The sequence below is a fragment of the Nerophis ophidion genome, linkage group LG02, assembly GCF_033978795.1.
Source record: "Nerophis ophidion isolate RoL-2023_Sa linkage group LG02, RoL_Noph_v1.0, whole genome shotgun sequence".
NCBI classification, from domain to species: Eukaryota; Metazoa; Chordata; class Actinopteri; order Syngnathiformes; family Syngnathidae; genus Nerophis; species Nerophis ophidion.
Window position 1 is genome coordinate 70,562,015 of NC_084612.1, and position 26,829 is coordinate 70,588,843.

General features: G+C 39.0%; 1 protein-coding gene across 1 annotated transcript in view; it reads right to left on the minus strand.

The window, feature by feature from the left end:
* col7a1 (collagen, type VII, alpha 1) overlaps positions 1 to 26,829 on the minus strand; it is a 196,503-nt gene that overhangs the window by 82,838 nt on the left and 86,836 nt on the right. The window contains exons 36-62 of the mRNA XM_061889781.1: positions 25,687 to 25,713; positions 25,532 to 25,585; positions 25,360 to 25,431; positions 22,156 to 22,215; positions 21,981 to 22,016; positions 21,862 to 21,906; positions 16,701 to 16,736; positions 16,570 to 16,614; positions 16,452 to 16,487; positions 16,282 to 16,317; positions 16,168 to 16,200; positions 14,411 to 14,482; positions 14,260 to 14,316; positions 14,021 to 14,056; positions 13,846 to 13,926; positions 10,984 to 11,019; positions 10,682 to 10,726; positions 10,510 to 10,581; positions 10,350 to 10,394; positions 10,232 to 10,267; positions 8,044 to 8,085; positions 5,467 to 5,547; positions 5,269 to 5,304; positions 5,140 to 5,175; positions 1,169 to 1,249; positions 1,028 to 1,063; positions 31 to 102 (exon numbers count right to left, since the gene is read on the minus strand). Coding sequence (XP_061745765.1) covers positions 31 to 102; positions 1,028 to 1,063; positions 1,169 to 1,249; positions 5,140 to 5,175; positions 5,269 to 5,304; positions 5,467 to 5,547; positions 8,044 to 8,085; positions 10,232 to 10,267; positions 10,350 to 10,394; positions 10,510 to 10,581; positions 10,682 to 10,726; positions 10,984 to 11,019; positions 13,846 to 13,926; positions 14,021 to 14,056; positions 14,260 to 14,316; positions 14,411 to 14,482; positions 16,168 to 16,200; positions 16,282 to 16,317; positions 16,452 to 16,487; positions 16,570 to 16,614; positions 16,701 to 16,736; positions 21,862 to 21,906; positions 21,981 to 22,016; positions 22,156 to 22,215; positions 25,360 to 25,431; positions 25,532 to 25,585; positions 25,687 to 25,713 — 1,344 coding nt within the window. The remainder of the gene's footprint in view (positions 1 to 30; positions 103 to 1,027; positions 1,064 to 1,168; positions 1,250 to 5,139; positions 5,176 to 5,268; positions 5,305 to 5,466; positions 5,548 to 8,043; positions 8,086 to 10,231; positions 10,268 to 10,349; positions 10,395 to 10,509; positions 10,582 to 10,681; positions 10,727 to 10,983; positions 11,020 to 13,845; positions 13,927 to 14,020; positions 14,057 to 14,259; positions 14,317 to 14,410; positions 14,483 to 16,167; positions 16,201 to 16,281; positions 16,318 to 16,451; positions 16,488 to 16,569; positions 16,615 to 16,700; positions 16,737 to 21,861; positions 21,907 to 21,980; positions 22,017 to 22,155; positions 22,216 to 25,359; positions 25,432 to 25,531; positions 25,586 to 25,686; positions 25,714 to 26,829) is intronic.

A 26,829-nucleotide genomic window follows, 5' to 3' on the forward strand; every position in this document is an offset into this window, starting at 1 on the left:
GTTTGGCACAACGTACGGATTTGTACTCACAGGTGTCCCTGGATTGCCTGGAGGTCCTGTAGGCCCAATGGGACCCTGCTCACCTCTAAGTCCTGGTAAACCCTGGGAGAATGCACATAGCCCAAACTTAGCTGATGCAATATTTTAGGCTCACTCTTTTCCCACCATGGCAAAATAAAAGCCACCACAGCTTAAAATTTGAGTTTTTTTTACATTACAACAAATTAAAGTCATATAATGCAGGTGTTCTCAACCTTTTTTCAGTGATGTACCCCCTGTGAACATTTTTTTAATTCAAGTACCCCCTAATCAGAGCAAAGCATTTTTGGTTGAAAAAAAAAGAGATAAAGAAGTAAATACAGTATTATGTCATCAGTTTCTGATTTACTAAATTGTATAACAGTGCAAAATATTGCTCATTTGTAGTGGTCTTTCATGAACTATTTGGAAAAAAAGATATAAAAATAACAAAAAACTTGTTGAAAAATAAACAAGTGATTCAATTATAAATAAATATTTCTACACAGAAGTAATCATCAACTTAAAGTGCCCTCTTTGGGGATTGTAATAGAGATCCATCTGGATTCATGAACTTATTTCTTAGCATTTCTTCACAAAAAAAATATATCTTTAACATCAATATTTATGGAACATGTCAACAAAAAGTCTAGCTGTCAACACTGAATATTGCATTGTATGTATATATATATATATACAAATGCATATGTATAAATACATATATATATATATATAAATACATATATATGCATACACATACATATGTACATACATGTTTGTTTTTTTACAACATAAAAATAAGTCCCCCACATACTTTACATTTTCAGTATGCTATGAAGTCCAGTATGTGGCCTTCAGTATAAAAAAGTTTGCCAAAGCATTCGACACGAACAGCTTTTGGAAACCTTCTACGAACCTTCCGACCGATAAACCGACGAGGATAATTTCGTAAAATATTTCTTTATATTTGTGTTCTCACGTCTAATTTAGGTTTCCACAGTATACTCACATCTCTTCCAGCATCTCCAATCTTCCCAGGATCACCCTGCAATACCAAGATGACAACACACAGACAGAATGATTCAGCATGTGTTCCACTATGGTTAATGATATTTATACTGTATGTTTTTTGGGAGTGGCGAGCCAGTACCCTTTGACCAGGTGGTCCGGCAACACCTGGTTTACCATCCACACCAGGACGACCGTCCAACCCGGAGGCTCCTCTTTCTCCCTGATCACATTTTAAAACAAGGTATGAAAATACATACTGTATGTGAGGAGGTCAATCAGATGTATGTAAAGTTAGTCCTTGGTCTACGTGTGAGTTATTTTTCTACGATGGCAATGTGAGTCCAGTTCGAGTGTTAAGTGAGGACGTTTACTTAAATTAACACTGAATATAAATACGATTAAACGATTAAATAAATGCAAAAAAATTCTTACTTTTATTCCTGATGTTGCCTTGCACACTAAGAGCCTGATTTACTAAGATCCTAAATACCGTGCGTAAACTATAAAATAGCAAATACTATTAGTGGCGGTGTATTGTGTGCGATTGTTTTGTGGATTGTACCATTTTTATGGGCATTTCAGAAGCAGTTGTGCAGTACATCTACATTGAAACCACTTATTTCTACCGCTAAAGGTGCACTCATTGCAGCTGCACTTACTCCATTCAAAAGGCAAAAAAATGCATACTTAAAGAAGTTTTTATCATATAAGAAATATTTTAGTAATATATATTCTATGTGAAAAAAACAACCCATCCATCCATCCGTTTTCTACCGCTTATTCCCTTTCGGGGTCGCGGGGGGCGCTGGCGCCTATCTCAGCTACAATCGGGAGGAAGGCGGGGTACACCCTGGACAAGTCGCCACCTCATCGCAGGGCCAACACAGACAGACAGACAACATTCACACTCACATTCACACACTAGGGCCAATTTTAGTGTTGCCAATCAACCTATCCCCAGGTGCATGTCTTTGGAAGTGGGAGGAAGCCGTAGTACCCGGAGGGAACCCACGCTTTCACGGGGAGAACATGCAAACTCCACACAGAAAGATCCAGAGCCTGGATTTGAACCCAGGACTGCAGGAACTTCGTATTGAACCGTCATTTAAAAAAACACTTTAGGACACCAATCAATTGAATTGGTTTTAATCAGTCCCTTAAATCCTCTAGCAGCTATACAATTATAAAATTATGTTGCTGATTATGTCTAATATTTGTTATTTCTGACAGTCCAAATTGTTGACACACTCATTTTGGACACTAAGTTAGCACATCCTTCCCGCAAGTGCTAATGTAAAACACAAAATAGTGTTCGCTAAACAGTGTTGCTAAATCACATTGTGCTTGCTAAATTGTTATGTTTGGATTTTACTAAAAGACAAGTTGTCTCGTATGTTCACCATTTTCTTTAAAGCCAAAACTGTTCTTCGAATGCAATAAGAAACATATTTTTAATGTACCGTAATATTGAACCGTCATTAAAAAAAACACTTTAGGACACCAATCAATTGAATTGGTTTTAATCAGTCCCTTAAATCCTCTAGCAGCTACACAATTATAAAATGATGTTGCTGATTATGTCTAATATTTGTTATTTCTGACAGTCCAAATTGTTGACACACTCATTTTGGACACTAAGTTAGCACATCCTTCCCACAAGTGCTAATGTAAAACACAAAATAGTGTTCGCTAAACAGTGTTGCTAAATCACATTGTGCTTGCTAAATTGTTATATTTGGATCTTACTAAAAGACAAGTTGTCTCGTATGTTGACCATTTTCTTTAAAGCCAAAACTGTTCTTCGAATGCAATAAGAAACATATGTTTAATGTACCGTAATATTTTTTGTTAAAATAAAGCCAATAATGCCATTTTTTGTGGTTTCCTTTATTTGGAAAGTATCAAAAAAATGTTGGTACCAGTACCAAAAAATTGGTATTTCGCTTACTTACTACTAAAACACAAATTCTCTCGTATGTTCATCATTTTATTTATAGCCAAAATTGTTCTTCGAATGCAATAAGAAATATATGTTTAATGTACCGTAATATTTTTTGTTAAAATAAAGCCAATAATGCCATTTTTTGTGGTTTCCTTTATTTGGATAGTATTGAAAAAATGTTGGTACCAGTACCAAAAAATTAGTATTTCGCTTACTTACTACTAAAACACAAATTCTCTCGTATGTTCATCATTTTATTTATAGCCTAAATTGTTCTTCGAATGCAATAAGAAACATATGTTTAATGTACCGTAATATTTTTTTTAAATAAAGCCAATAATGCCATTTTTTGTGGTTTCGTTTATTTGGAAAGTATCGAAAAAATGTTGGTACCAGTACCAAAAAATTAGTATTTTGCTTACTTACTACTAAAACACAAATTCTCTCATATGTTCATCATTTTATTTATAGCCTAAATTGTTCTTCGAATGCAATAAGAAACATGTTTAATGTACCGTAATATTTTTTTTTAAAATAAAGCCAATAATGCCATTTTTTGTGGTTTCCTTTATTTGGATAGTATCGAAAAAATGTTGTTACCAGTACCAAAAAATTGGTATTTCGCTTACTTACTACTAAAAAACAAATTCTCTGGTATGTTCATCATTTTATTTATAGCCAAAATTGTTCTTCGAATGCAATAAAAAACATATGTTTAATGTACCGCAATATTTCTTGTTAAAATAAAGCCAATAATGCCATTTTTTGTGGTTTCCTTTATTTGGATAGTATCGAAAAAATGTTGGTACCAGTACCAAAAAATTTGTATTTCGCTTACTTACTACTAAAACACAAATCCTCTCGTATGTTCATCATTTTATTTATAGCCTAAATTGTTCTTCGAATGCAATAAGAAACATGTTTAATGTACGGTAATATTTTTTTTTAAATAAAGCCAATAATGCCATTTTTTGTGGTTTCCTTTATTTGGAAAGTATCGAAAAAATGTTGGTACCAGTACCAAAAAATTTGTATTTTGCTTACTTACTACTAAAACACAAATTCTCTCATACGTTCATCATTTTATTTATGGCCTAAATTGTTCTTCGAATGCAATAAGAAACATACGTTTAATGTACCGTAATATTTATTGTTAAAATAAAGCCAATAATGCCATTTTTTGTGGTTTCCTTTATTTGGAAAGTATCAAAAAAATGTTGGTACCAGTACCAAAAAATTGGTATTTTGCTTACTTACTACTAAAACATAAATTCTCTCGTATGTTCATCATTTTATTTATAGCCTGAATTATTCTTCGAATGCAATAAAAAACATATGTCTAATGTACCGCAATATTTCTTGTTAAAATAAAGCCAATAATGCCATTTTTTGTGGTTTCCTTTATTTGGATAGTATCGAAAAAATGTTGTTACCAGTACCAAAAAATTGGCATTTTGCTTACTTACTACTAAAACACAAATTCTCTCATATGTTCATCATTTTATTTATAGCCTAAATTGTTCTTCGAATGCAATAAGAAATATATGTTTAATGTACCGTAATATTTTTTGTTAAAATAAAGCCAATAATGCCATTTTTTGTGGTTTCCTTTATTTGGATAGTATCGAAAAAATGTTGGTACCAGTACCAAAAAATTTGTATTTCGCTTACTTACTACTAAAACACAAATTCTCTGGTATGTTCATCATTTTATTTATAGCCTAAATTGTTCTTCGAATGCAATAAGAAACATATCTATAATGTACCGTAATATTTTTTTTTAAATAAAGCCAATAATGCCATTTTTGTGGTTCCCTTTATTTAAAAAGTATCGGAAAAATGTTTGGTACCGGTACCAAAATATTGGTATCGGGACAATCCTAGTTTGTGGTAAAAAATATGATTGGAACATTTGAGGACTATGTTCGTGTTCAATTACAGTAAGTGTGTTTATCCTAAACATTCCTGAAATTTGATTTTTACACACTGGAACATTGTTTTAAGTCATTTTTTCTAGACATACACCATAATAATATTATACTGTGGCCTCAATATTATGATAATATTGTACCGCGAGATTTTGATATCATTACATCCCTGCTAATTATCCATAGAGAAACCGAGGGTTGTTGGGAGGTATGACGGAGAATGAATGATTTATGTCAAACCTTGTCTCCAGGGCTCCCCCTCTCTCCTGTGTCACCCTGGAAGAAAAAAAAGAAAAGTACAGGTGGTTAATGAGCGAAACAAAACAACATCTATGTACTTTCAGAGGCTGTGGCAGAAAGCAGACTCACTCTGGAGCCTGCTTGCCCACGTTGTCCCTCAGGACCCTTCGCAGACAGCAGGGAGGGAAGAAGAAGTCACACAGGTTTGTCAGTCATGCAGAGCAAATCCAAATGGAAAGGGGTCAGTGTGCATACTGATGCATACACCAACGCTCATCAGAAGCTCACGGAAGCATCTTTAAAGTGGCAAGTGGGAGGCAGACTCACTCTTAGGCCCACGGCTCCAGGAGTTCCGGCTTCACCTTTTTGGCCTTTGCTACCGTTCGCTCCTGAGTCGCCTGATTCACCCTGACAATCGAGAGAGAATATCATCAGCGCTGATGTTTTACGTTCCAGCTTCAAGAGCAGCCCCGATGGAAATGTGCGATATCGGTTAGATCATGGGTGTCAAACTCTGGCCCGCCGTGTAATTAATTTGGCCCTTAAGGCAATATCAATTTAGCATTAGAGCTGGCCCGCCGGTGTTATACAGCGTCGGTGCCGCTGTATAACACCGCATTCACCGCTAATACTCATACTTGCCAACCCTCCTAATTTTCCCGGTAGAATCCCGAAGTTCAGTGCCCCTCCCGAAAATCTCCCGGGGCAACCATTCTCCCGAATTTCTACCGATTTCCACCTGGACAACTATATTGGGGGCATGCATTTAAGGCACTGCCTTTAGCGTTCTCTACAACCTGTCGTCACGTCCACTTTTCCTCCAAACTAACAGCGTGTCGCATAATATTTGTGGCTTTTACACACACACACACACACACACACACACACACACACACGCACAAGTGAATGCAAGGCATACTTGGTCAACAGTCATACAGGTCACACTGAGGGTGGCCGCATGGACAACTTTAGCACTGTTACAAATATGCGCCACACTGTGAACCCACACCAAACAAGAATGACAAACACATTTCGGGTAAACATCCGCACCGTAACACAACAGGGGCGGCATGGCGTAGTGGGTAGAGCGGCCGTGCCAGAAACCAGAGGGTTGCAGGTTCGCTTCCCACCTATTGGCATCCAAATCGCCGCCGTTGTGTCCTAGGGCAGGACACTTCACCCTTTGCCCCCGGTGCCGCTCACACTGGTTAATGGATGATGAATGAATGATTGGTGGTGGTCGGAGGGGCCGTAGGCGCAAACTGGCAGCCACGCTTCCGTCAGTCTACCCCAGGGCAGCTGTGGCTACAGATGTAGCTTACCACCACCAGGTGTGAATGAATGATGGGTTCCCACTTCTCTGTGAGCGCTTTCAATCAATCAATCAATCAATGTTTATTTATATAGCCCCAAATCACAAATGTCTCAAAGGACTGCACAAATCATTACGACTACAACATCCTCGGAAGAACCCACAAACTTTGAGTATCTAACAATAGAAAAGCGCGATATAAATCTAATACATTATTATTAGTATTATTATTATTACACCAGAACAAATACCCAGAACCCGTTGCAGCACTAAATCTTCCGGCAAACTTCCAGCAAACTGACCAATAATCAACGTTTTATTCATGCATTTTCTCCTGCTACTTCAAAGCTTGAATGTTTGGTTCATTCATTATTATTTTATTTTCGAATTTATTATTAGCCCGTAGAAAAAATTTGATATTTACCTCAGAAGATTGCAAATACAAAAAAAGGCATAACATTTTTATTAAAATTGTATTTGATATGCCATTGATATTTTTTTTAATTATTATAATTATTATTATTTAAAACTGGATTTTGCATGTCACTAAAGTTATTTATAAGCCTTGCTTGTTCGATATTTAATGCAAAACTTGTTTGGGTCCCTATTAAAAGGTTAATTTGTTCAACCTTGGCCCGCGGCTTTGTTCCGTTTTAAATTTTGGCCCACTCTGTATTTGAGTTTGACACCTCTGGGTTAGATTGATTACAGGGAGTTCCGAGATCCTTTTCTCCTTGCTTCATATCTGCTCAAAATGATGGCTGCAGGTCAAGGTGGACATTTGTTAGCAGAATCCACCTTCCAGCGATTCTTCTGAAAAGGCCACTTAAGCCTGAGCACTCCTAAGCAATGATCGCTCTCATTTTTTAGAGCAAATGCAAAAACTCCCTGAGCGTTCAGTGGAGCTGAACATGTGAGCAACATCAGACGTGCACACTGTGACCATACCAGCATCACACCTGTCCCAAACCTGACATAATAACAACGTTACTGTTTTATTATAATAATCGAATGACTGGACTTGAATGTACGGACATTTTTAGTGGGGAATCCACACAACTCTAGTCACATGAGTTTGGACAGACCTTTTCATTCAATCGGTTTTCTTTATTTTCATGACTATTTACATTGTAGATTGTCACTGAAGGCATCAAAACTATAAATGAACACATGTGGAGTTATGTACTTAACAAAAAAACGTCAAATAACTAATAAAACATGTTTTACATAGTAGTTTCTATAATAAAAATAGCCACCCTTTGCTCTGAATACTGCTTTGCACACTCTTGGCATTCTCTCGATGAGCTTCAAGAGGTAGTCACCTGGAATGGTTTTCACTACACAGGTGTGCTTGAATATATACATACTGTATATTTGGATGAATACAATGTTAGGAACAGGTAAGTAGGTCTTTACAGTGTTACCATGGCAACTTCCCGGCTGAACTCCTCAGCCTTCCCATTTATGCCGCGAGTTCAGCTTCTGTTTGATATATCTTTTTTTTGAAAGTCATGACATGGTGACATTTTTGAACTGATTAAAATAGTGTGCAGTGTTAAAACATGCATTGCAAATGTGATCTTTTTACACACCTTTTCGCCTCGCTCGCCTTTCAGCTGGCCTTGGATGTCCGACTATTGAAGATAAAAAATGTCAAATCACATGCTTCTCTTGTTACCAGAGTTGGGTGAAAATGTATCTTTCGGTAGTTAAAAACAGAAACAAAAACCAACTTTGTCCAAAAATTTACAGATTTTTTGTGTAAAAAATACAGTATGTACAAACCCTGTTTCCATATGAGTTGGAAAATTGTGTTAGATGTAAATATAAACGGAATACAATGATTTGCAAATCCTTTTCAACCCATATTCAGTTGAATGCACTACAAACACAAGATATTTGATGTTCAAACTAATAAACATTTTTTTTGTGCAAATAATCATTAACTTTAGAATTTGATGCCAGCAACATGCGACAAAGAAGTTGGGGAAGGTGGAAATAAATCTAATAAAGTTGAGGAATTAATTACCATGAATTAATTAACGTGGACCCTGACTTAAACAAGTTAAAACAGTGGTCTCCAACCACCGGCGATTGGTACCGGGCCGCAGAAGAATATTTTATTAATTTTTATTTAAAAAAAAAAAAAAAAAAATCAAATTTTTTTTTTATTAAATCAACATAAAAAACACAATATACACTTACAATTAGTGCACCAACCACAAACACCTCCCTTTTTCATGACAAAAACGTCCATTCTTCATGACAAAGAAAAAAAATAAAAATAAAAATAAAGGACCCCCCCCCTGAGTTAAAACACTTATTTGGGTGTTACCATTTAGTGGTCAATTGTACCGAAATATGTACTGTGCAATCTACTGTAAAAGTTTCAATCAATTAAGAATGCTCATCAAACACTTATTTGGAACGTCCCACAGGTGTCCAGACTAATTGGGAACAGGTGGGTGCCATGATTGGGTATAAAAACAGCTTCCCAAAAAATATTCAGTCTTTCACAAGAAAGGATGGGGCGAGGTACACCCCTTTGTCCACAACTGCGTGAGCAAATAGTCAAACAGTTTAAGAACAACGTTTCTCGAAGAGCAATTGCAAGAAATTTAGGGATTTCAACATCTACGGTCCATAATGTCATCAAAAGGTTCAGAGAATCTGGAGAAATCACTCCACGTAAGCGGCATGGTCGGAAACCAACATTGAATGACCGTGACCTTCGATCGCTCAAACAGCACTGTATCAAAAACCGACATCAATCTCTAAAGGATATCACCACATGGGCTCAGGAACACTTCAGAAAACCACTGTCACTAAATACAGTTTGTCGCTACATCTGTAAGTGCAAGTTAAAGCTCTACTATGCAAAGCGAAAGCCATTTATCAACAACAAAAACAAACACCGCCGGCTTCTCTGGGCTCAAGATCATCTAAGATGGACTGATGCAAAGTGGGAAAGTGTTCTGTGGTTTGACGAGTCCACATTTCAAATTGTTTTTGGAAAAATTCAACATTGTGTCATCTGGACTAAAGGGGAAGCGAACCATCCAAAATGTTATCAACGCAAAGTTCAAAAGCCAGCATCTGTGATGGTATGGGGGTGCATTAGTGCCCAAGGCATGGGTAACTTACACATGTGTGAAGGCACCATTAATGCTGAAAGGTACATACAGGTTTTGGAACAACATATGCTGCCATATAATGGACGCCCCTGCTTATTTCAGCAAGACAATGCCAAGCCAAATTCAACCCGTGTTACAACAGCGTGGCTTCGTAAAAAAAAGAGTGCGGGTATTTTCCTAGCCCGCCTGCAGTCCAGACCTGTCTCCCATCGAAAATGTGTGGCGCATTATGAAGCGTAAAATACGACAGCGGAGACTCCGGACTGTTGAACGACTAAAGCTCTACATAAAACAAGAATGGGAAAGAATTCCACTTTCAAAGCTTCAACAATTAGTTTCCTCAGTTCCCAAACGTTTATTGAGTGTTGTTAAAAGAAAATATGATGTAAGACAGCGGTGAACATGCCCTTTCCCAACTACTTTGGCACGTGTTGCAGCGATGAAATTCTAAGTTAGTTATTATGTGCAAAAAAAAAATAAAGTTTATGAGTTTGAACATCAAATATCTTGTCTTTGTGGAGCATGCAGTTGAATATGGGTTGTAAAGGATTTGCAAATCGTTGTATTACGTTTATATTTACATCTAACACAATTCCCCAACTTATATGGAAACGGGGTTTGTAGTTACGGAAATGGACAAACATACCACTTTCCCTGGTGGCCCTGGAGGTCCTTGAAGTCCCTATAAGAAACAGACTAAGTGACTCTGTATTCACTAGTGGAATACACACATGCACATACAGTTAGAGTTTATAAGGACAGACCTGTTGTCCTTTCTCCCCTCTGGGCCCAGCAGATCCAGGGCTCCCCTGTGATCAAACACGAATCAATAGGAGCACTGAGCAGCTGACATTTCTACTGTGCAAAGGCTCGGCAACATATTGGAAAGCTGTCTGCATGAAACTACATTAACGCGTGCCTCACATTTCGCCCGAGCTCTCCTGGCTCTCCGGCGTCTCCTTTCTCTCCAGGCTGACCAGGCTGACCTGCGAGTCCCTGAGAGTGAAACAACACAAATCAAAACGTGTCCTCCCTGATCTTTCCTGAGGGGCGAAATCTGCTCGGGTGTTAGGTGTAAAGTTAACACCAGTCATACCCTCAGTCCTCGTTCTCCAGGCTTCCCAGGAAGTCCTGACTCGCCCTGATGGAAGACATGTTACAAACGCGTGGAATTCACGAGAAGTAAAGTTTTCTTCCATGTACTTTTGAAAAGATCGCCCAAAAAGTTTACCTCACTTCAATCTGCTGATGCCATACACAAGTGCAGTGTATAAAAAAAATTAATTTATCTACAAATTAATCACCATCATTCAATTTAAACCCCTTTAAACGGCTGGTAATGCAGACTTGATATTGATAGCAGATATAAACAGGAAGCCAAAGACATATTCAACTTACAGGAGTGCCTTCATCTCCTTTCTCCCCTCTTTCTCCCTGGAAAACAAGACATATGTGACTTGTTAACAACGACAATGCCAAAAGTAAACAAACACACACACACAAACACTAGTGTTTATTTACTTCTTAGACTGCATAAGAAAAAAGAAAAACATATGTGTACTTGTCTTATATATGGATTGTGAATTTTAGGCAACAGTTAGTACTAGAGCTATACCGCAACAGGGGCGGTATAGCTCTGTTGGTAGAGCAGCCGTGCCAGCAACTTGAGAGTTCCAGGTTCGATCCCCGCTTCCGCCATCCAAGTCACTGCCGTTGTGTCCTTGGGCAAGACACTTTACCCACCGGTGCAACCCACACTGTTTTAAATGTAACTTAGATATTGGGTTTCACTATGTAAAGTGCTTTGAGTCACTAGAGAAAAGCGCTATATAAATATAATTCACTTCACTTAAAAAAAGGTACAGTTCCCCTTTGAAGGCCTACTAAAATGATATTTTCTTATTTAAACGTGGGATAGCAGGTCCATTCTGTGTGTCATACTTGATCATTTTGCGATATTGCCATATTTTTGCTGAAAAGATTTAGTAGAGAACATCGACGATAAAGTTCGCAACTTTTGGTCGCTAATAAAAAAGCCTTGCCTTTATTGGAAGTAGCAGACGATGACATCACAAGGGTGAGGGCTCCTCACGTCCTCACATTGTTTAAAATGGGAGCCTCCAGCAGCAAGAGCTATTCGGACCGAGAAAACGACAATTTCCCCATTAATTTGAGCGAGGATGAAAGATTTGTGGATGATGATATTGATAGCGAAGGACTAGAAAAAAAAAAAAAAGGCGATTGCATTGGGACGGATTCAGATGTTTTTAGACACATTTACTAGGATAATTCTGGGAAATCCCTTATCTTTCTATTATGTTGCTAGTGTTTTAGTGAGATTAAATAGTACCTGATAGTCGGAGGGGTGTGTCCACGGGTGTCTTGAGGCCAGTGTCTGATGGAAGTCACGGCAGATACAAGGACGGCGCAAACTCCACAGATCTCCAATAAGAGGCGATTTTTTAACACAATTTTCTCACCGAAACCTGCCGGTTGACATGTGGTCGGGAACCATGTTCGCTTGACCGCTCTGATCCATAGTAAAGCTTCACCTCCGGGAATTTTAAACAAGTAATCACCGTGTGTTTGTGTGGCTAACGGCTAAAGCTTCCCCACTCAATCTTTCTACTTTGATTTCTCCATTATTAATTGAACAAATTGCAAAAGATTCAGCAACACAGATGTCCAGAATACTGTGTAATTGCGCGATGAAAAGAGACGACTTTTAGCCCTAAGTGGTGCTGCGCTAATATTTACTGACAGTCCGTGACGTCACGCGCGTGCGTCATCATTCCGCGACGTTTTCAACAAGAAACTCTGCGGGAAATTTAAAATTGCAATTTAGTAACCTAAAAAGGCCATATTGGCATGTGTTGCAATGTTAATATTTCATCATTGATAAATAAACTATCAGACTGTAGTAGTGGCTTTCAGTAGGCCTTTAAGAGAATAGGAAGTGTTTATACGTGATTGTGAAAGCTCAGTGGAGGCTTTATAAAGGACTTTAAATGCATTTAATATTTATAAAAGTCATACAATAAACAGCAACCCTATAAAGTAACCACACGATAATCCAGGGGTCGGGAACCTTTTTGGCTGAGAGAGCAATGAAAGCCAAATATTTCACAATGTATTTCCGCGAGAGCCATGAAATATTTTTTAGCACTGAATACAACTAAATGCGTGCATTTTTAAGTAAGACTAACGTTTTTGGAGTATAATAAGTGTCTTATTCTTTTTAATAACATTGTTATGCTAAAGTTAACCAATAATAAATATAATACTTCTTACCATTAATGCGACATTTTGAACAGGTGCAATAGAAAATGGTTGGTTGGATTAAAATGCATGAAAATGTTTTATAATTTGAAGGTTATTTCTAACACTGTGATTACCAGCGTAATTATTCATTACTTATCGTGTTAAGCCGGGGGTCGGGAACCTTTTTGGCTGAGAGAGCCAAAAAAGCCAAATATTTTAAAATGTATCTCCGTAAGAGCCATATAATATTTTTTTTTAACACTGAACAAAACTAAATTCATGCATTTTTAAGTAAGACCAACATTTCCAGAGTATAATAGGTCTCTTATTCTTTGTAATAACACTGTTATTCTGAAGCTAACTGTGGAGGGGGCGTGGCCCGCGGGCCTGCAGCGAACTGGGGTGTGCCAGGACTGGCCTCGAAATCAGCGAGAGCTGCGTAGATGGCCCACCTGAGCCTTGTTATCTAATCAGCTGTCGCTCTGTTATAAGCAGCAGCCAGGAGGAAAGATGGGGTTGGGGCTGGAGCCAGAGCGCGAGCAAGAACGAAAGAGAAAAATACAATTGCTGGAAAGCAACTGAGAGACTTATTGAAAAATAAAACAATAGTGTAACCCTAAAACGGGCTCTCATGTCAGTGCTTGGTGGTCTGAAGAACCCCCAGGAGGACAAGCCCCACACTAACCAATAATAAATAAATAACTTCTTAATGCAACTTCTTGAACAGGTGCGGTAGTAAACGGATGGACGGACTAAAAATACATGAGAATGTTTTATGTTTTGAACATTATTTTTAACACTTATTACAAGTGGAATTATTCATTACTTATCATGTTAAGCAATGTCACCTCAGATTTATCCGAGAGCCAGATGCAGTCATTAAAAGAGCCACATCTGGCTCTAGAGCCATAGGTTCCCTACCCCTGCGATAATCCAAAGAACACAGAACGACCCAGAAAGGACGCCAGGACAAAACCACGTCACTTATGAACGACTAACCTGCTTCCCCGCAGGCCCAGGCTTCCCTGGACTTCCCGGCCGGCCGTCCTCTCCTCTCTCTCCTGGTTCACCGGCGACTCCCTAAGAGGGAAATTTCAGGAAAAAAAACATTTGGCCAGCAGATAAACACAAACAAAGCAGAAAAGGCCAAATGAGGCACAACATGCTCCTTCACCTTGGCAGCCGGCCTACTGCTGATACCTGGAAGTCCCTGAGGATGGGGAGGGAGAAAGAGTACATGTTTTATGCATTCTTAGTTTGTAGCACAAGGGAACACTGGATGAATAATAGAGGATATTGTCAGGAATATTTCACAGTCACTGTAAGCGTGACGCAGGGGAGACTAGCTAACGCCACGAGATGAAACAGCAATCTCCAGGGAGGTGTTATGATGACTTGCTGGCTTTCACTCACTGGCTCGCCTCGCTCTCCTTTAGGTCCAATCATGCCCGCACCTGACCCTGAAGACCCCTTTTAGGGGTAGAACAAAAGAGGTGTCATTTGGATACGAGCTTGGGTCTCTGAACTGCGACTGCTTTTTGGATCCATTAGCACGGTGACTCACTTTCTCTCCTCTCTGGCCGGCTTCTCCCTTCGGTCCCCTGGGCCCCTCGGGACCGCTGAGACCCAACTCTCCCTTGTGTGAGCAAAGGAGAGGAGTCAGAGGACGCTAGTCAAATGAATAATTGTACAAACCCCCTTTACATATGAGTTGGGAAATTGTGTTAGATGTAAATATAAACGGAATACAATGATTTGCAAATCCTTTTCAACCCATATTCAGTTGAATATGCTACAAAGACAACATATTTGATGTTCAAACTGATAAACATTTTAATTTTTTTTGCAAAAAATCATTAACTCTAGAATTTGATGCCAGCAACATGTGCCAAAGAAGTTGGGAAAGGTGGCAATAAATACTGATAAAGTTGAGAAATGCTCATCAAACACTTATTTGGAACATCCCAGAGGTGTGCAGGCTAATTGGGAACAGGTGGGTGCCATGATTGGGTATAAAAGCAGCTTCCTAAAAAATGCTCGGTCTTTCACAAGAAAGGATGGGGCGAGGTACACCCCTTTGTCCACAACTGCGTGAGCAAATAGTCAAACAGTTTAAGAACAACGTTTCTCAAAGTGCAATTGCAAAAAATTTAGGGATTTCAAAATCTACAGTCCATAATATCATCAAAAGGTTCAGAGAATCTGGAGAAATCACTCCACGTAAACGGCATGGCCGGAACCCAACATTGAATGACCGTGACCTTCGATCCCTCAGACGGCACTGTTTCAGAAACCGACATCAATCTCTAAAGGATATCACCACATGGGCTCAGGAACACTTCAGAAAACCACTGTCACTAAATACAGTTTGTCGCTACATCTGTAAGTGCAAGTTAAAGCTCTACTATGCAAAGCGAAAGCCATTTATCAACAACATCCAGAAACGCCGCTGGCTTCTCTGGGCCCGAGATCATCTAAGATGGACTCATGCAAAGTGGAAAAGTGTTCTGTGGTCTGACAAGTCCACATTTCAAATTGTTTTTGGAAATATTCAACATCGTGTCATTTGGCCAAAGGGAAAGCGAACCATCCAGACTGTTATCGACGCAAAGTTTAAAAGCCAGCATCTGTGATGGTATAGGGGTGCATTAGTGCCCAAGGCATGGGTAACTAACACATGTGTGAAGGCACCATTAATGCTGAAAGGTACATACAGATTTTGGAACAACATATGCTGCCATCTAAACGCCGTTTTTTCATGGACGCCCCTGCTTATTCCAGCAAGACAATGCCAAGCCACATTCAGCACGTGTTACAACAGCGTGGCTTCGTAAAAAAAGAGTGCGGGTACTTCCCTGGCCCGCCTGCAGTCCAGACCTGTCTCCCATTGAAAATGTGTGGCGCATTATGAAGCGTAAAATACGACAGCGAAGACCCCGGACTGTTGAACGACTGAAGCTCTACATAAAACAAGAATGGGAAAGAATTCCACTTTCAAAGCTTCAACAATTAGTTTCCTCAGTTCCCAAACGTTTATTAAGTGTTGTTAAAAGAAAAGATGATGTAACACAGCGGTGAACATGCCCTTTCCCAACTACTTTGGCACGTGTTACAGCCATGAAATTCTAAGTTAGTTATTATGTGCAAAAAAAATAAAGTTTATGAGTGTTAACATCAAATATGTTGTCTTTGTCGTGCATTCAATTGAATATGGCTTGAAAAGGATTTGCAAATCATTGTATTCCATTTATATTTACATCTAACACAATTTCGGAACTCATACGGAAACGAGGTTTGTATGGTAAGAGCCTGATTTCTTACCTGTTCCCCTTTCTTCCCTGGAGGACCTTGAATCTGGACAATTTCAAAGCGCACTTAAGTCAAAGATATTTATGAAATAAAATTATTATATCTCATTATTTTCCTTCAACTTACACTTCGGCCTGGTTCCCCTCGTGTGCCTTCGCTTCCCTAAAAACATGCAAGTTATTTAATCTTTGGCCAGGATACCTATTACACGCGATTAGGAAATGTTCTGCAGTGGTTTCACGTTCCCGCTGACCTGGCCCGTCTCAAATGATTAGTCCTAATTGAATCAGTCTCACCTTTTCTCCCGCCGCTCCACTGGGCCCTGGGAGACCCTGAGGACAAATGTAAAGGCTTAGTCGGGGTAAGACTACAATTGTGATGCCATTTAAGCTCCGTGGTGGGCCAGTCACTCACCCTCAGCCCTGGTAGTCCAGAGGAGCCTGGTTTGCCCGGGTCCCCCTAAGAAGAAATTATTAAGAATATATAAAAGACAAAACCGATAAGGAGTCAATGGATAATGAAGCGGAACAAAGCATTCAACTTACTCGCTCTCCTGTTTCACCAGATAGTCCTCTTTCTCCCTAACAAAAAACACATTGATCATTTGGTCGTTGTCATCAGCCGCCCGTGTGTTGACCCGGACCAGAGAGCGGGTCCATATTACACTGGTTTTAAAATCACTGCATTGGATTGTTGTGTGTTCTAGAATGGACTTTAGGATCATTTTACTGTTTATTAAAATGCCTTAATATTCCAAAAGTCTGTATACATACCCTCGGGGAGGCGTCAATATTACGTGGAACAGCCTGCCAGAGGCCTTCAGGGCTTCAGAGAAAGTTACGATTTTTAACCTTCCTCTTGTGTTAGCTTTCTGTTACCATCTCTTATGTTAAAGGGTCGGTTTTGACCCATGTCTTAAATCAGCTGTAAAATACACTAAAAACAATTATCTATCATCCAATTTGTTTCTCATCTCTTGGTTACCTCGTTAGGCTTCCTTATCCTTGAAAATATTGGTTTTAATATTTTTGGTTTGGGCCATTGGGCCTTTTTTTGTCAGTATACCCCTCGATTTAAATTTTTAAAAATGGTAAAACGACCCTCAAGAGAATCATATAAATAAAAAAAAGGTTGTTGTGTTACCTAAGTATTACTAGGGGGTATTAGAACACATCTCTTAAATAAATGTGTTTTATTTATTTTTTAATTTTAAGAATTTTAACTATAGTAACATCTATGGTGTTACGGGTCAATTTCGACCCATATATATTTACTTCAAGAAAAAGGCTAAAACTTATTTTTCTCAGCAACAGAAATCCAACATCAAACAAACAACAACCAACAACCAATCAACCAAATGAAACCAAGAGAAATAGATTAGTAGTTCCAAAACTAATAAAAAAACTAAATCAGAGTGGCAAAAAGTGACACTTTTAGTGTCCGTCTTTTGTTTGTTTTTGTACAGGATAACAAGGTAAAATGATAATCCACTAAAGCTCACGTGATTGGGAGAGGAGCTGGCTGTCAGTGTGTTCAGTTTTGGCTCTTATCATTGCTTTATAATCTTATTTTTATAACTGGGTCGAAACCGCCCCTAACAACACCAAGGGCATAATTTCTACCAGAGCCTTTTATAATTTAGTGAAAAAAATTAAAATGTTTTATTTTGTTGACAAAGAGGTTCCTGACAAAGTCAAAAAGCTTTGATGCAAAAAAATAAATGTATGTGGTGTTTTTATGCATCTAAAAACTAAAACGGGTCGGTGCCGACCCTAACACAAGACGAAGGTTAAAAACAAACTTAACAACCACCAGTGACGTGCTGTCAGGGGAGGCAAGTGAGGAAGTGCCTCACCTGCCACCAGGTGGCTTAACCATGAGGTGTTCCAAAACGAAGTGATAAAATAAAATACATTTTAATATTTCTCTTTTGGTTTATGCTTTCTATGTGATTTTGGTGTGGTTCCTGTATATTTTGATAATTTTCATGGTCAAAATCGGGGAAATTCCATGTTTCCTGATCAAAACAATGCAGCAGACGAGAAGTGAGGCAGACACAGGCGGTGCCTCCACGGCTACACACAGTGTGTATTGGGCGTGTACGTGCGAGGGGGCGCATGCTTGTTGCCACGTGAAAAAGGCAGGTCTTGAGGCAGCAAGTACCTCTGCCTCAAAGTAGGGGGCGATATATTGTCAACTTGCAGTTCAATGCTTCAGCAGTACTCACTGGGAGAAGTGGGCTCTCTCCAGCGGAAGCCAGCATTTTTTTTTATTTTCTTTTTTTTTAACTGTATTTATAACAAACATGGCATTTTTATTAGAGTAAGCCAGCGTTTCTGGGTGTTTTTTTGTCAGATGCAAACATATTGTTTAATTTCTTGGAATGAAATTGAATTAAATGAATGTTTCTGCCAATATGGAGGATTATATACTGTATCCAAGATGAAATACTTCTCTAAACTGGACTTTAAGACAAAATGAATGCGATCATACAAAGTACGTTTTCATGGAGGATAGCTATTGCTGCTTCAGATACAAATACAGAAAGGTAATATACACTCACAATACTTGATTTATTTTGTTAAAAGCAGATGGGACCAAAAAGTATTTAACAACTTTATCAAATAGTTTTTGGACCCATTTATCATATCATAATATCATTATGATAATGTTTTCATGAAAGCGAATAACTCCCTTTTTTTTCCTGTTACTCTAATGTGCAACCTAAATCAACAATGACTAGAGCTGCACATATGAATTTAAGTTAAAAAAATAAAATAATAAAAAGTATGTATGCCTCATTTGGTGTTTAGATTACCGCACGTCACTGAGACCCACCTCTTTAACTTAACGTTTAATTAGTATTCGTGTTCATCAAATCATTATTAATACCGTTTTAACTGTGTTCGTATTTATTAGCTTGTATTTACGACATGTAAATTTAATTAATTTTATTTCGTTTTTAACTACATATTCATATAATATTTATGCCTGTTTATATTGTATCTTATTAAAATATTGTATTGATTTATTTTACCCTCTTAGTATATTTCAGATCAATAGAGTAATTTCCAGCGTTTCCTGTGGCTCTGATGTATAAATCCGAGCTATTCAATTCAAGTTTTTGTATTTTTTTGTATTTAGTGTATTAGAAGTGGCGAAGTTGGTAGAGTGGCTGTGCCAGCAATCTGAGGGTTATTGGTTCAATCCCCACCTTCTACCATCCTAGTCACGTCCGTTGTGTCCTTGGGCAAGACACTTCACCCTTGCTCCTGATGGGTCCTGGTGAGCGCCTTGCATGGCAGCTCCCGCCATCAGTGTGTTAATGTGTGTGTGAATGGGCGAATGTGGAAAATACTGTCAAAGCGCTTTGGGCTCCTTAAAAATGGGTAGAAAAGCGCTATACAAGTACAACCCATTTACCTAATGTTTGGATCCCACTGTACGCAATATCTGAAGAGCATGGGAAAAAGTATTTCACTGTGGTGTAGTTTGCATGTGACAAATAAACTTGAACCTGAACCCGAACCTAAAATAAAATAGCGAAAATCAGACTCATAACAGTGACTGGACAGCAAAAGTATGAATGTATTGAAATTTCTGACTTTGGGATGTCTTTTTTATTTGTGGTCGTGTTGTTTTAGGCTGTTTAACTCTGGCGATCAAAACTGGTTTAATACACGTCACGCTGAATTTGACCAGCATAGGGCGATAAAGCTACACCTTAAGTTTAATTGTGTTAAACCACTTGTGCGCAATGTTTGCTGTGTGTATGAACACTAAACATTCTATTTAATTCATGTAACATACACAATGGACATTATATTTTTGTAAAGTTTACATTTGAAGTGAATTATATTTTATATAGCGCTTTTTCTCTAGTGACTCAAAGCGCTTTACATAGTGACACCCAATATCTAAGTGACATTCAAACCAGTGTGGGTGGCACTGGAAGCAGGTGGGTAAAGTGTCTTGCCCAAGGACACAACGGCAGTGACTAGGATGGCGAAAGCGGGATCGAACCGGCAACCCTCAAGATGCTGGCACGACCACTCTACCAACCGAGCTAAACCGCCCCATTTTCGGTCTTACAAACCTAAATAAAGCAAGTTGTGAAGAAGAAAAATAATTCATCAACCTTTAACAAAACTCTGTCGAGCTGCAGACGTTGGAAACGAGTAGCGACAGCAGATTAATGAAATATTGACAGTGCAGTGTGAAAGCTGATGTGTTTACTTTGAAAACATAATCTCAAATCAATATAACCTCTGGAGGCACTTTCTAAAGAAACATCCACATTTTGATGTCCAACCCCTGAGACCTTGGGCTCTTGAAACTCAATCGATCAATCAAAGTTGACTTACAAAACCCTAAACCACGAGTGTCTCAAAGGGCTGCACAAGCCACAACGACATCCTCGGCTCAGATCCCACATCAGGGCAAGAAAAAAGTCAACCCAATGGGATGACAATGAGAAACCTTGGAGGGGACCCCAGATGTGGGGACGGTGCAATAAACGTCGAGTGGTAGCATAATATTATGAGAGTCTAGTCCATAGTGGATCTAACATAATAGTGTGAGAGTCCAGTCCATAGTGGGGCCGGCAGGAGATCAAATACGGCCCTCTTCATTATGTAGTTCTTGCGGCACACGCGCAGTCTGAGTCTCCCTCCTCTGCGGCTCCACCCGGAAGATCCGCTGACGATTAGTCCATCTGCACACCTGTGACTGATGAGGGCGAGCTGAATATAGGGACCAGTGGACCCAAGGATCGGCGCGGGAACTTAGTTTTCATGGTGTGCCGTAAGCAACTGCTTGATGCTCAATTCTTCTTTCCTCTCCGTGGCTTGGCTTTTCCCTTGTCCCCGCAGTACCCTCCGTCGCCTGTAGGTGAGCTGTGCGTATCACTTTTCCCCGAATCTCCATCTACTCTGACTGCCTCCTTCGTTCCTGGACTCCTCGCTCGCTCCTGGATTCTGACGCCTCTCTCTCGCCCTGGATCAGCTGCCTGCCCCCTGGACTTCCTCGTATCTCGTTCAACGCTTTGGTAATACACATTTCAGTTAAATTCTCCACTTAGTCTTACACCATACACCCTTGAGTTTTTGTCACACTTGATTTTCTTGTTAGTAGTGTTTATTATTCATATTATATATATTTACCAGATATAAAATAAATTATTGAACATACAACTCCCCGGTGTCTGTTTGCCGTCACCTCCTCTGCAATACCATAACAGTAGTTGAATAGGCCTGTTGTACACTGACTGCTCTATTTAGTATCAAATTCTCATTTTTTCAGCTTTGTGTCAGGAAAACATACAATCCAGTATTTGCAGAAATGAGAGGAGCTGGACATGTTGCATATAAATTGTTCCATTTCTATGTAATATCTCCTTTTTCCATATGCAAAAGAGAATTAAATTGCCTGTCGCACAAAGCTCCTTCTGCAAGTTCCGACAGCTATGAATATAATTTCACACGGATAGGTGACAAAATAGACAGTTAAATTACGTGAGTCATAATCTATCCCAAAGAGATAGTCAATCACATGTTCATTTTTACTTTCAGTTCATATTCTTCTGCAACTAAGTGGGATTGTCCAAATGTAAAGCTCTCTTAAAGACTGCTCACATGGCCAAAGGACATGAAAACATAATATAAATAAGTACATGCAAGATTAATTCCTGCTAAATCCTTCACTCACCCGGTCTCCTTGCGATCCAGGCTCACCCGGCTGCCCTCGATCCCCCTATCAGAATACACACAGTCAATCTTCAAGTTAAATATTACGGGCACATCTCATTTTTCATACCTTTATCGTACCTTACTGCCAATTTCTCCTGGAGGCCCGCGAGGACCCTGAAGGGCATAACGGGACTCTTAATGTGTACAATTCATGGTGGATTACTATTGTTGGCGTGTTAGGCAGGAAACGTGCTTATGAAATGGAAATGTGTCCACATAACGCCAATACATGTTGTTATTGAGGGTGACCCACCCTGTCACCAGGGTCTCCCTGCCTGCCTGCTGGTCCTGGCAGCCCAACAGCACTGTCACCCTGAAAAATGAAACTTAATTAATTAGGGTCACAAGGAAATTGCCTGAAAAAGTTGATAATTGCAAAAAAAAAAAAAACCTTTATAGATTACACACATGCATACACTATATATACATATACATCCATATATATACATACATACATATATATGTATATATATACACACACATATATGTCTAAATATATGTATATATATATATATATATATATATATACACACACATATATATATATATATATATGTACACACACACACAAAATATATACATACAGTACAGCCCAAAAGTTTGAATGCATTTTCTCATTCACAACACAACTGATGGTCCCAACTCCATTGATAAAGCACGAAATTCCACTAATCAACCCCGATAAGGCACACCTGTGAAGTGAAAACCATATCAGGTGACTACCTCATCGAGAGAATGCCAAGAGTGTGCAAAGCAGTATTCAGAGCAAAGGGTGGCTATTTTTATTATAGAAACTACGATGTAAAACACGTTTTTTTAGTTATTTGACATTTTTTTGTTAAGTACATAACTCCACATGTGTTCATTTATAGTTTTGACGCCTTCAGTGACAATCTACAATATAAATAGTCATGAAAATAAAGAAAACGCATTGAATGAGAAGGTGTGTCCAAACTTTTGGCCTGTAGTGTGAATATATATATATATACACATAAATGTACATATACATATATTTACATATAGACATACAGAGAGAGAGAGAGAGAGAGAGTAGAATTTTGATTAGGAAAAAAATAAATATAAAAAATATTTTTATTTTAGATTTATTAAATATATTTTCTTTGTCACTTTCCACTATTAATTGTGTGCTTTCACTCTATCGCGGTTTTTCAAAATCTTATTTATTAAAAATCAGATTACTCGCCCTTGCTGTTTCACTTTGGACTACGGCTTAGTATTATTAAAATGTATGCATATTTACGGACATTTTATAAACTTTTGGTCTGAATAATTTTTTTTCAAGCATTAAATGGGCAAAAATTACTTCAAAAAAGAAATCTGATGTGTACCTTACTGCAGAGTTACTTAATCATAGGACAAGAGGGATAGGCAAAACTGCCCGAAAATACTGTAGGCGTGCCAAGCTTGTGGCATCATGTTCAAAAATACTTTAGGCTGTAATTGCTGCCAAAGGTGCATCATATTGAGAACATGCTGTGAATACTTACTTACATGTCTCCCTGATTTATGTGTCTCCCCAGCTGTGGCTGATTGGCACCTGGCCACACCTGGTGTCAATCGCCCAGATACTATTTAAAGCTGCCTTCCCCTCCAGTCAGTGCTGGATTATTGTCACCACTACCTGTCAATGTCATTAATAGTTATCGTTGTAGCTGTGTCTACTCCTGTTCACTCTGCTCATGTCATAGTTCCTTCGTGTCACAGAAAGTGTTTTTGTTTCTAGTCCACAGATAACCTTTGTGCTAGTTTTTGTTCATAGCCAAGTTTGTTCTCCGCCTTGTGCGCGCCTTTTGTTTGTACCCTTTTGTTTGTTCTTATTTTAGTCTTAAATTAAATCATGTTTACCTGCACGATGCCTTCCACCTTCTTTGCATCTTGGGGTTGGTCACAAACATATTGTAGGTTAAGGTATATTATTCGTGTCATTCATTAATTGACACATCCGTATTGTAGATACAATACAAATGTAAATGAAGAGGATGGATCACGCATCCTGTATACTGCAGTGAAATGTGTTTCCCAAAGTTTTTCCTAAAGTCTTCTGCCGCCACACGTGTTGTGTACGGCAGCAAAGGCTCAAATAACTTGGCAGCAACTTTCTCTCAAGTCTCTCTGTGACAGCGTACGGCGGGGGTGTCAAACGTACGGCCCGCGGTACCAGATCAGGTTTTGTCCAGCCTGCGGTACACAAATGAGCCGAAATGTTTTAATTAAATAAACTGCTGTTAAATGTGTCCACTAGATGTCGCAATAGCAATTTTTTGTATCTTTGTAGACCAGGGGTCTGCAACCTGCGGCTCTTTAACACCGCCCTAGTGGCCCCCTGGAGCTTTTTTCAAAAATGTATGAAATTAAAAAACGATGGGGGGAAAAATACATTTTTGTTTTAATAGGGTTTCTGCAGGAGGAAAAACAAGACACAAACCTCCCTAATTGTTAGAAACCCCACTGTTTATATTAAACGTGGAGCGCCGTTTTGTCCTAATTTTGGCGGTCCTTGAACTGACCGTAGTCTGTTTACATGTATAACTTTCTTCAACGATGCTACAGAAAGACGTATTTTTATGCCCCTTATTCATTGTCTCATTTTGTCCACCAAACTTTTTATGCTGTGCGCGAATGCACAAAGTTGTTACTGACTTGTTGGAGTGCTAATACGGCATATTTGGCAAGCTAATCGTTGCTAACATGCTATTTAGGCTAGCTGCATGTACATATTGCATCATTATGCCTCGTTTGTAGATATTTTTGAGCTCATTTAATTTCCTTAACTTAAACTATCGTTTTGATAGTTGGCTATTATAGCTTATAAAGACACTTATATCATGTGTTGACTTCATTATATTTGTTATAAAAGGCTTTAATTTTTCATATTAGTTTTTTTGTATTTTTGGTTCAATATGGCTCTTCCAACATTTTGGGTTGCCGACCCCTGTTGTAGATGATACAACATATGTAAAAAAAATATATAAACCACGATGTTAGAGGACCAGTCGAGGAAAATGAGCAAACTACATAAATAATAATCTCATAATTTGATTTTGATATTATTTTGTTATCTTGATATGGATTGAAAATTAACACCAATGAGTTGACTGATGAACATTATCACATAATTTATTTAGAAAGTATAAATAATGACAAATAATAATGGAATACTATTAACCTCAACTTGTAAGTGTAAAAAAAAAACTAACAACATTATGATTTGTACATTTTCAGAATGTGCTTGTTGTATTTTTAAACAAAGAAAACAATCTGAAGTTTTCTTTATTATTACGTTATCGTGCCATGATTTTACTAGTATATTTTCCTCCATGTGGCCCCCTGATCTAAAATTTGCTTGACACCCCTGGCGTACGCAGTCACTCATTTCAGTTTTCACTTTCTCCTGCACTTCCTCCACCTCTGCTACTTATGCAGCAAAACGACTTGCCTTGTCTCCCTTGGCCCCCTGTGATCCGGATAGCCCTCTAGGACCTTGCACTCCTGGAGGTCCGGGAGAACCCTGATGATAAAAAGGCAATTAGCGGATGCAGAATACCAAGCTCCCACTTGCACCCAGAACTCATTTGTCCACACATTGCACGGTGGTTAACCGCACTTACTGGGGAGCCCTTTTCGCCAGTGACGACCTCCCCGCCGCCGACTCCTGGAAGTCCCTGGCACAGTACGGGGAGATAACAGTCAAGAGTCATTATGCTCTCAGGTACCTGGGGATAATTCTGCAAACATAAGGCAAGCTGGCAATGGTGTGACTCACCCGCTCTCCAGGGCTGCCCCTGTCTCCCTACGGAGAGAAAGCAAGGGAGAGAGGAAGCTGAACATTGTTGTCAGGCTGATAGCTTGAAAAGTGGATGTGTTTCCTTTACATGGCTTATAACCGAGTGTCTCTGCCCTGCTGAACATAGCTTTTTAACATGAAATATGGAAAAGCACTGAAAATAACTTAATAGGGCCAACAAAAAACCAAATTATGAGATAGCAGGAGTTTCAATGAACACAAACGCCACCTCACTTTTATGACATGCAATGTGAGAGTAGCTCTCTATTATTTGTGAATAATTCATTCAGTAATACATAGAAAAGGACCTCCTAAGAGGAGCAACTGAAGAAAAATAGTGGCCCAATGCTACCACCATGTGTGCTATGGTGGAACATCATCCTGAAACCCCCCAGCTTTTATGTGTCTTAATACCTCTCAATGTCTGTGACAAAAATATTAAAGCCGCTATGGATACAACATACTATACCAGGCCATATTTTGCATTAGTAGCTGGTAAGGCTGTACCGGTTTTGTAGATTCCGCGGTATTTTGGTTTCAAAGCCTTCATAATAACGCTGTGACGCATGACGGTATCAAACAAACACTTGGTGTGTCGTTTTTTTCTGCTGCGCTGGCGTTTTTGTCTGAAAATAAACTACATCTCTTTGAATCCTGAATCCAAGGTGGGGGTGTGAAACCCAGGAAGAAGTGAAGTGTGTTCTAAGTAGATGAGAAGAATTGTTTTTTTTTCCCCATTTAATCAAAATCAGTCCAATACTGTTTGAGTTATGTCGCTAGGAAACACACAAACAAACCCTGGTAAAAACATAACCTCTTTGGCGGAGGTAAGAAAGTCTGCATTCTGCAGCGCAAAGCACACCACTTTGGTTTCGAGCAGAGAAAGTCGGTCACGTCGCAGCGCACGGACGTACATCACCAAAAACACTGTACAAAACGAGTAAACCTCCAAATGAAGCCTCAATCCATCCATCCATTTTGTATCGCTTGTCCCTCTCGATGTCGCAGGGGAGCTGCAACCAATCCAGCTGCACTCTGGCGGAAAGCAGCACCCCGGATAAGTCGCCGCAGCGTGCTCCTCAACTCGCTCCCCACAAGAATGTGTGCGCTCTCCAATGTTTT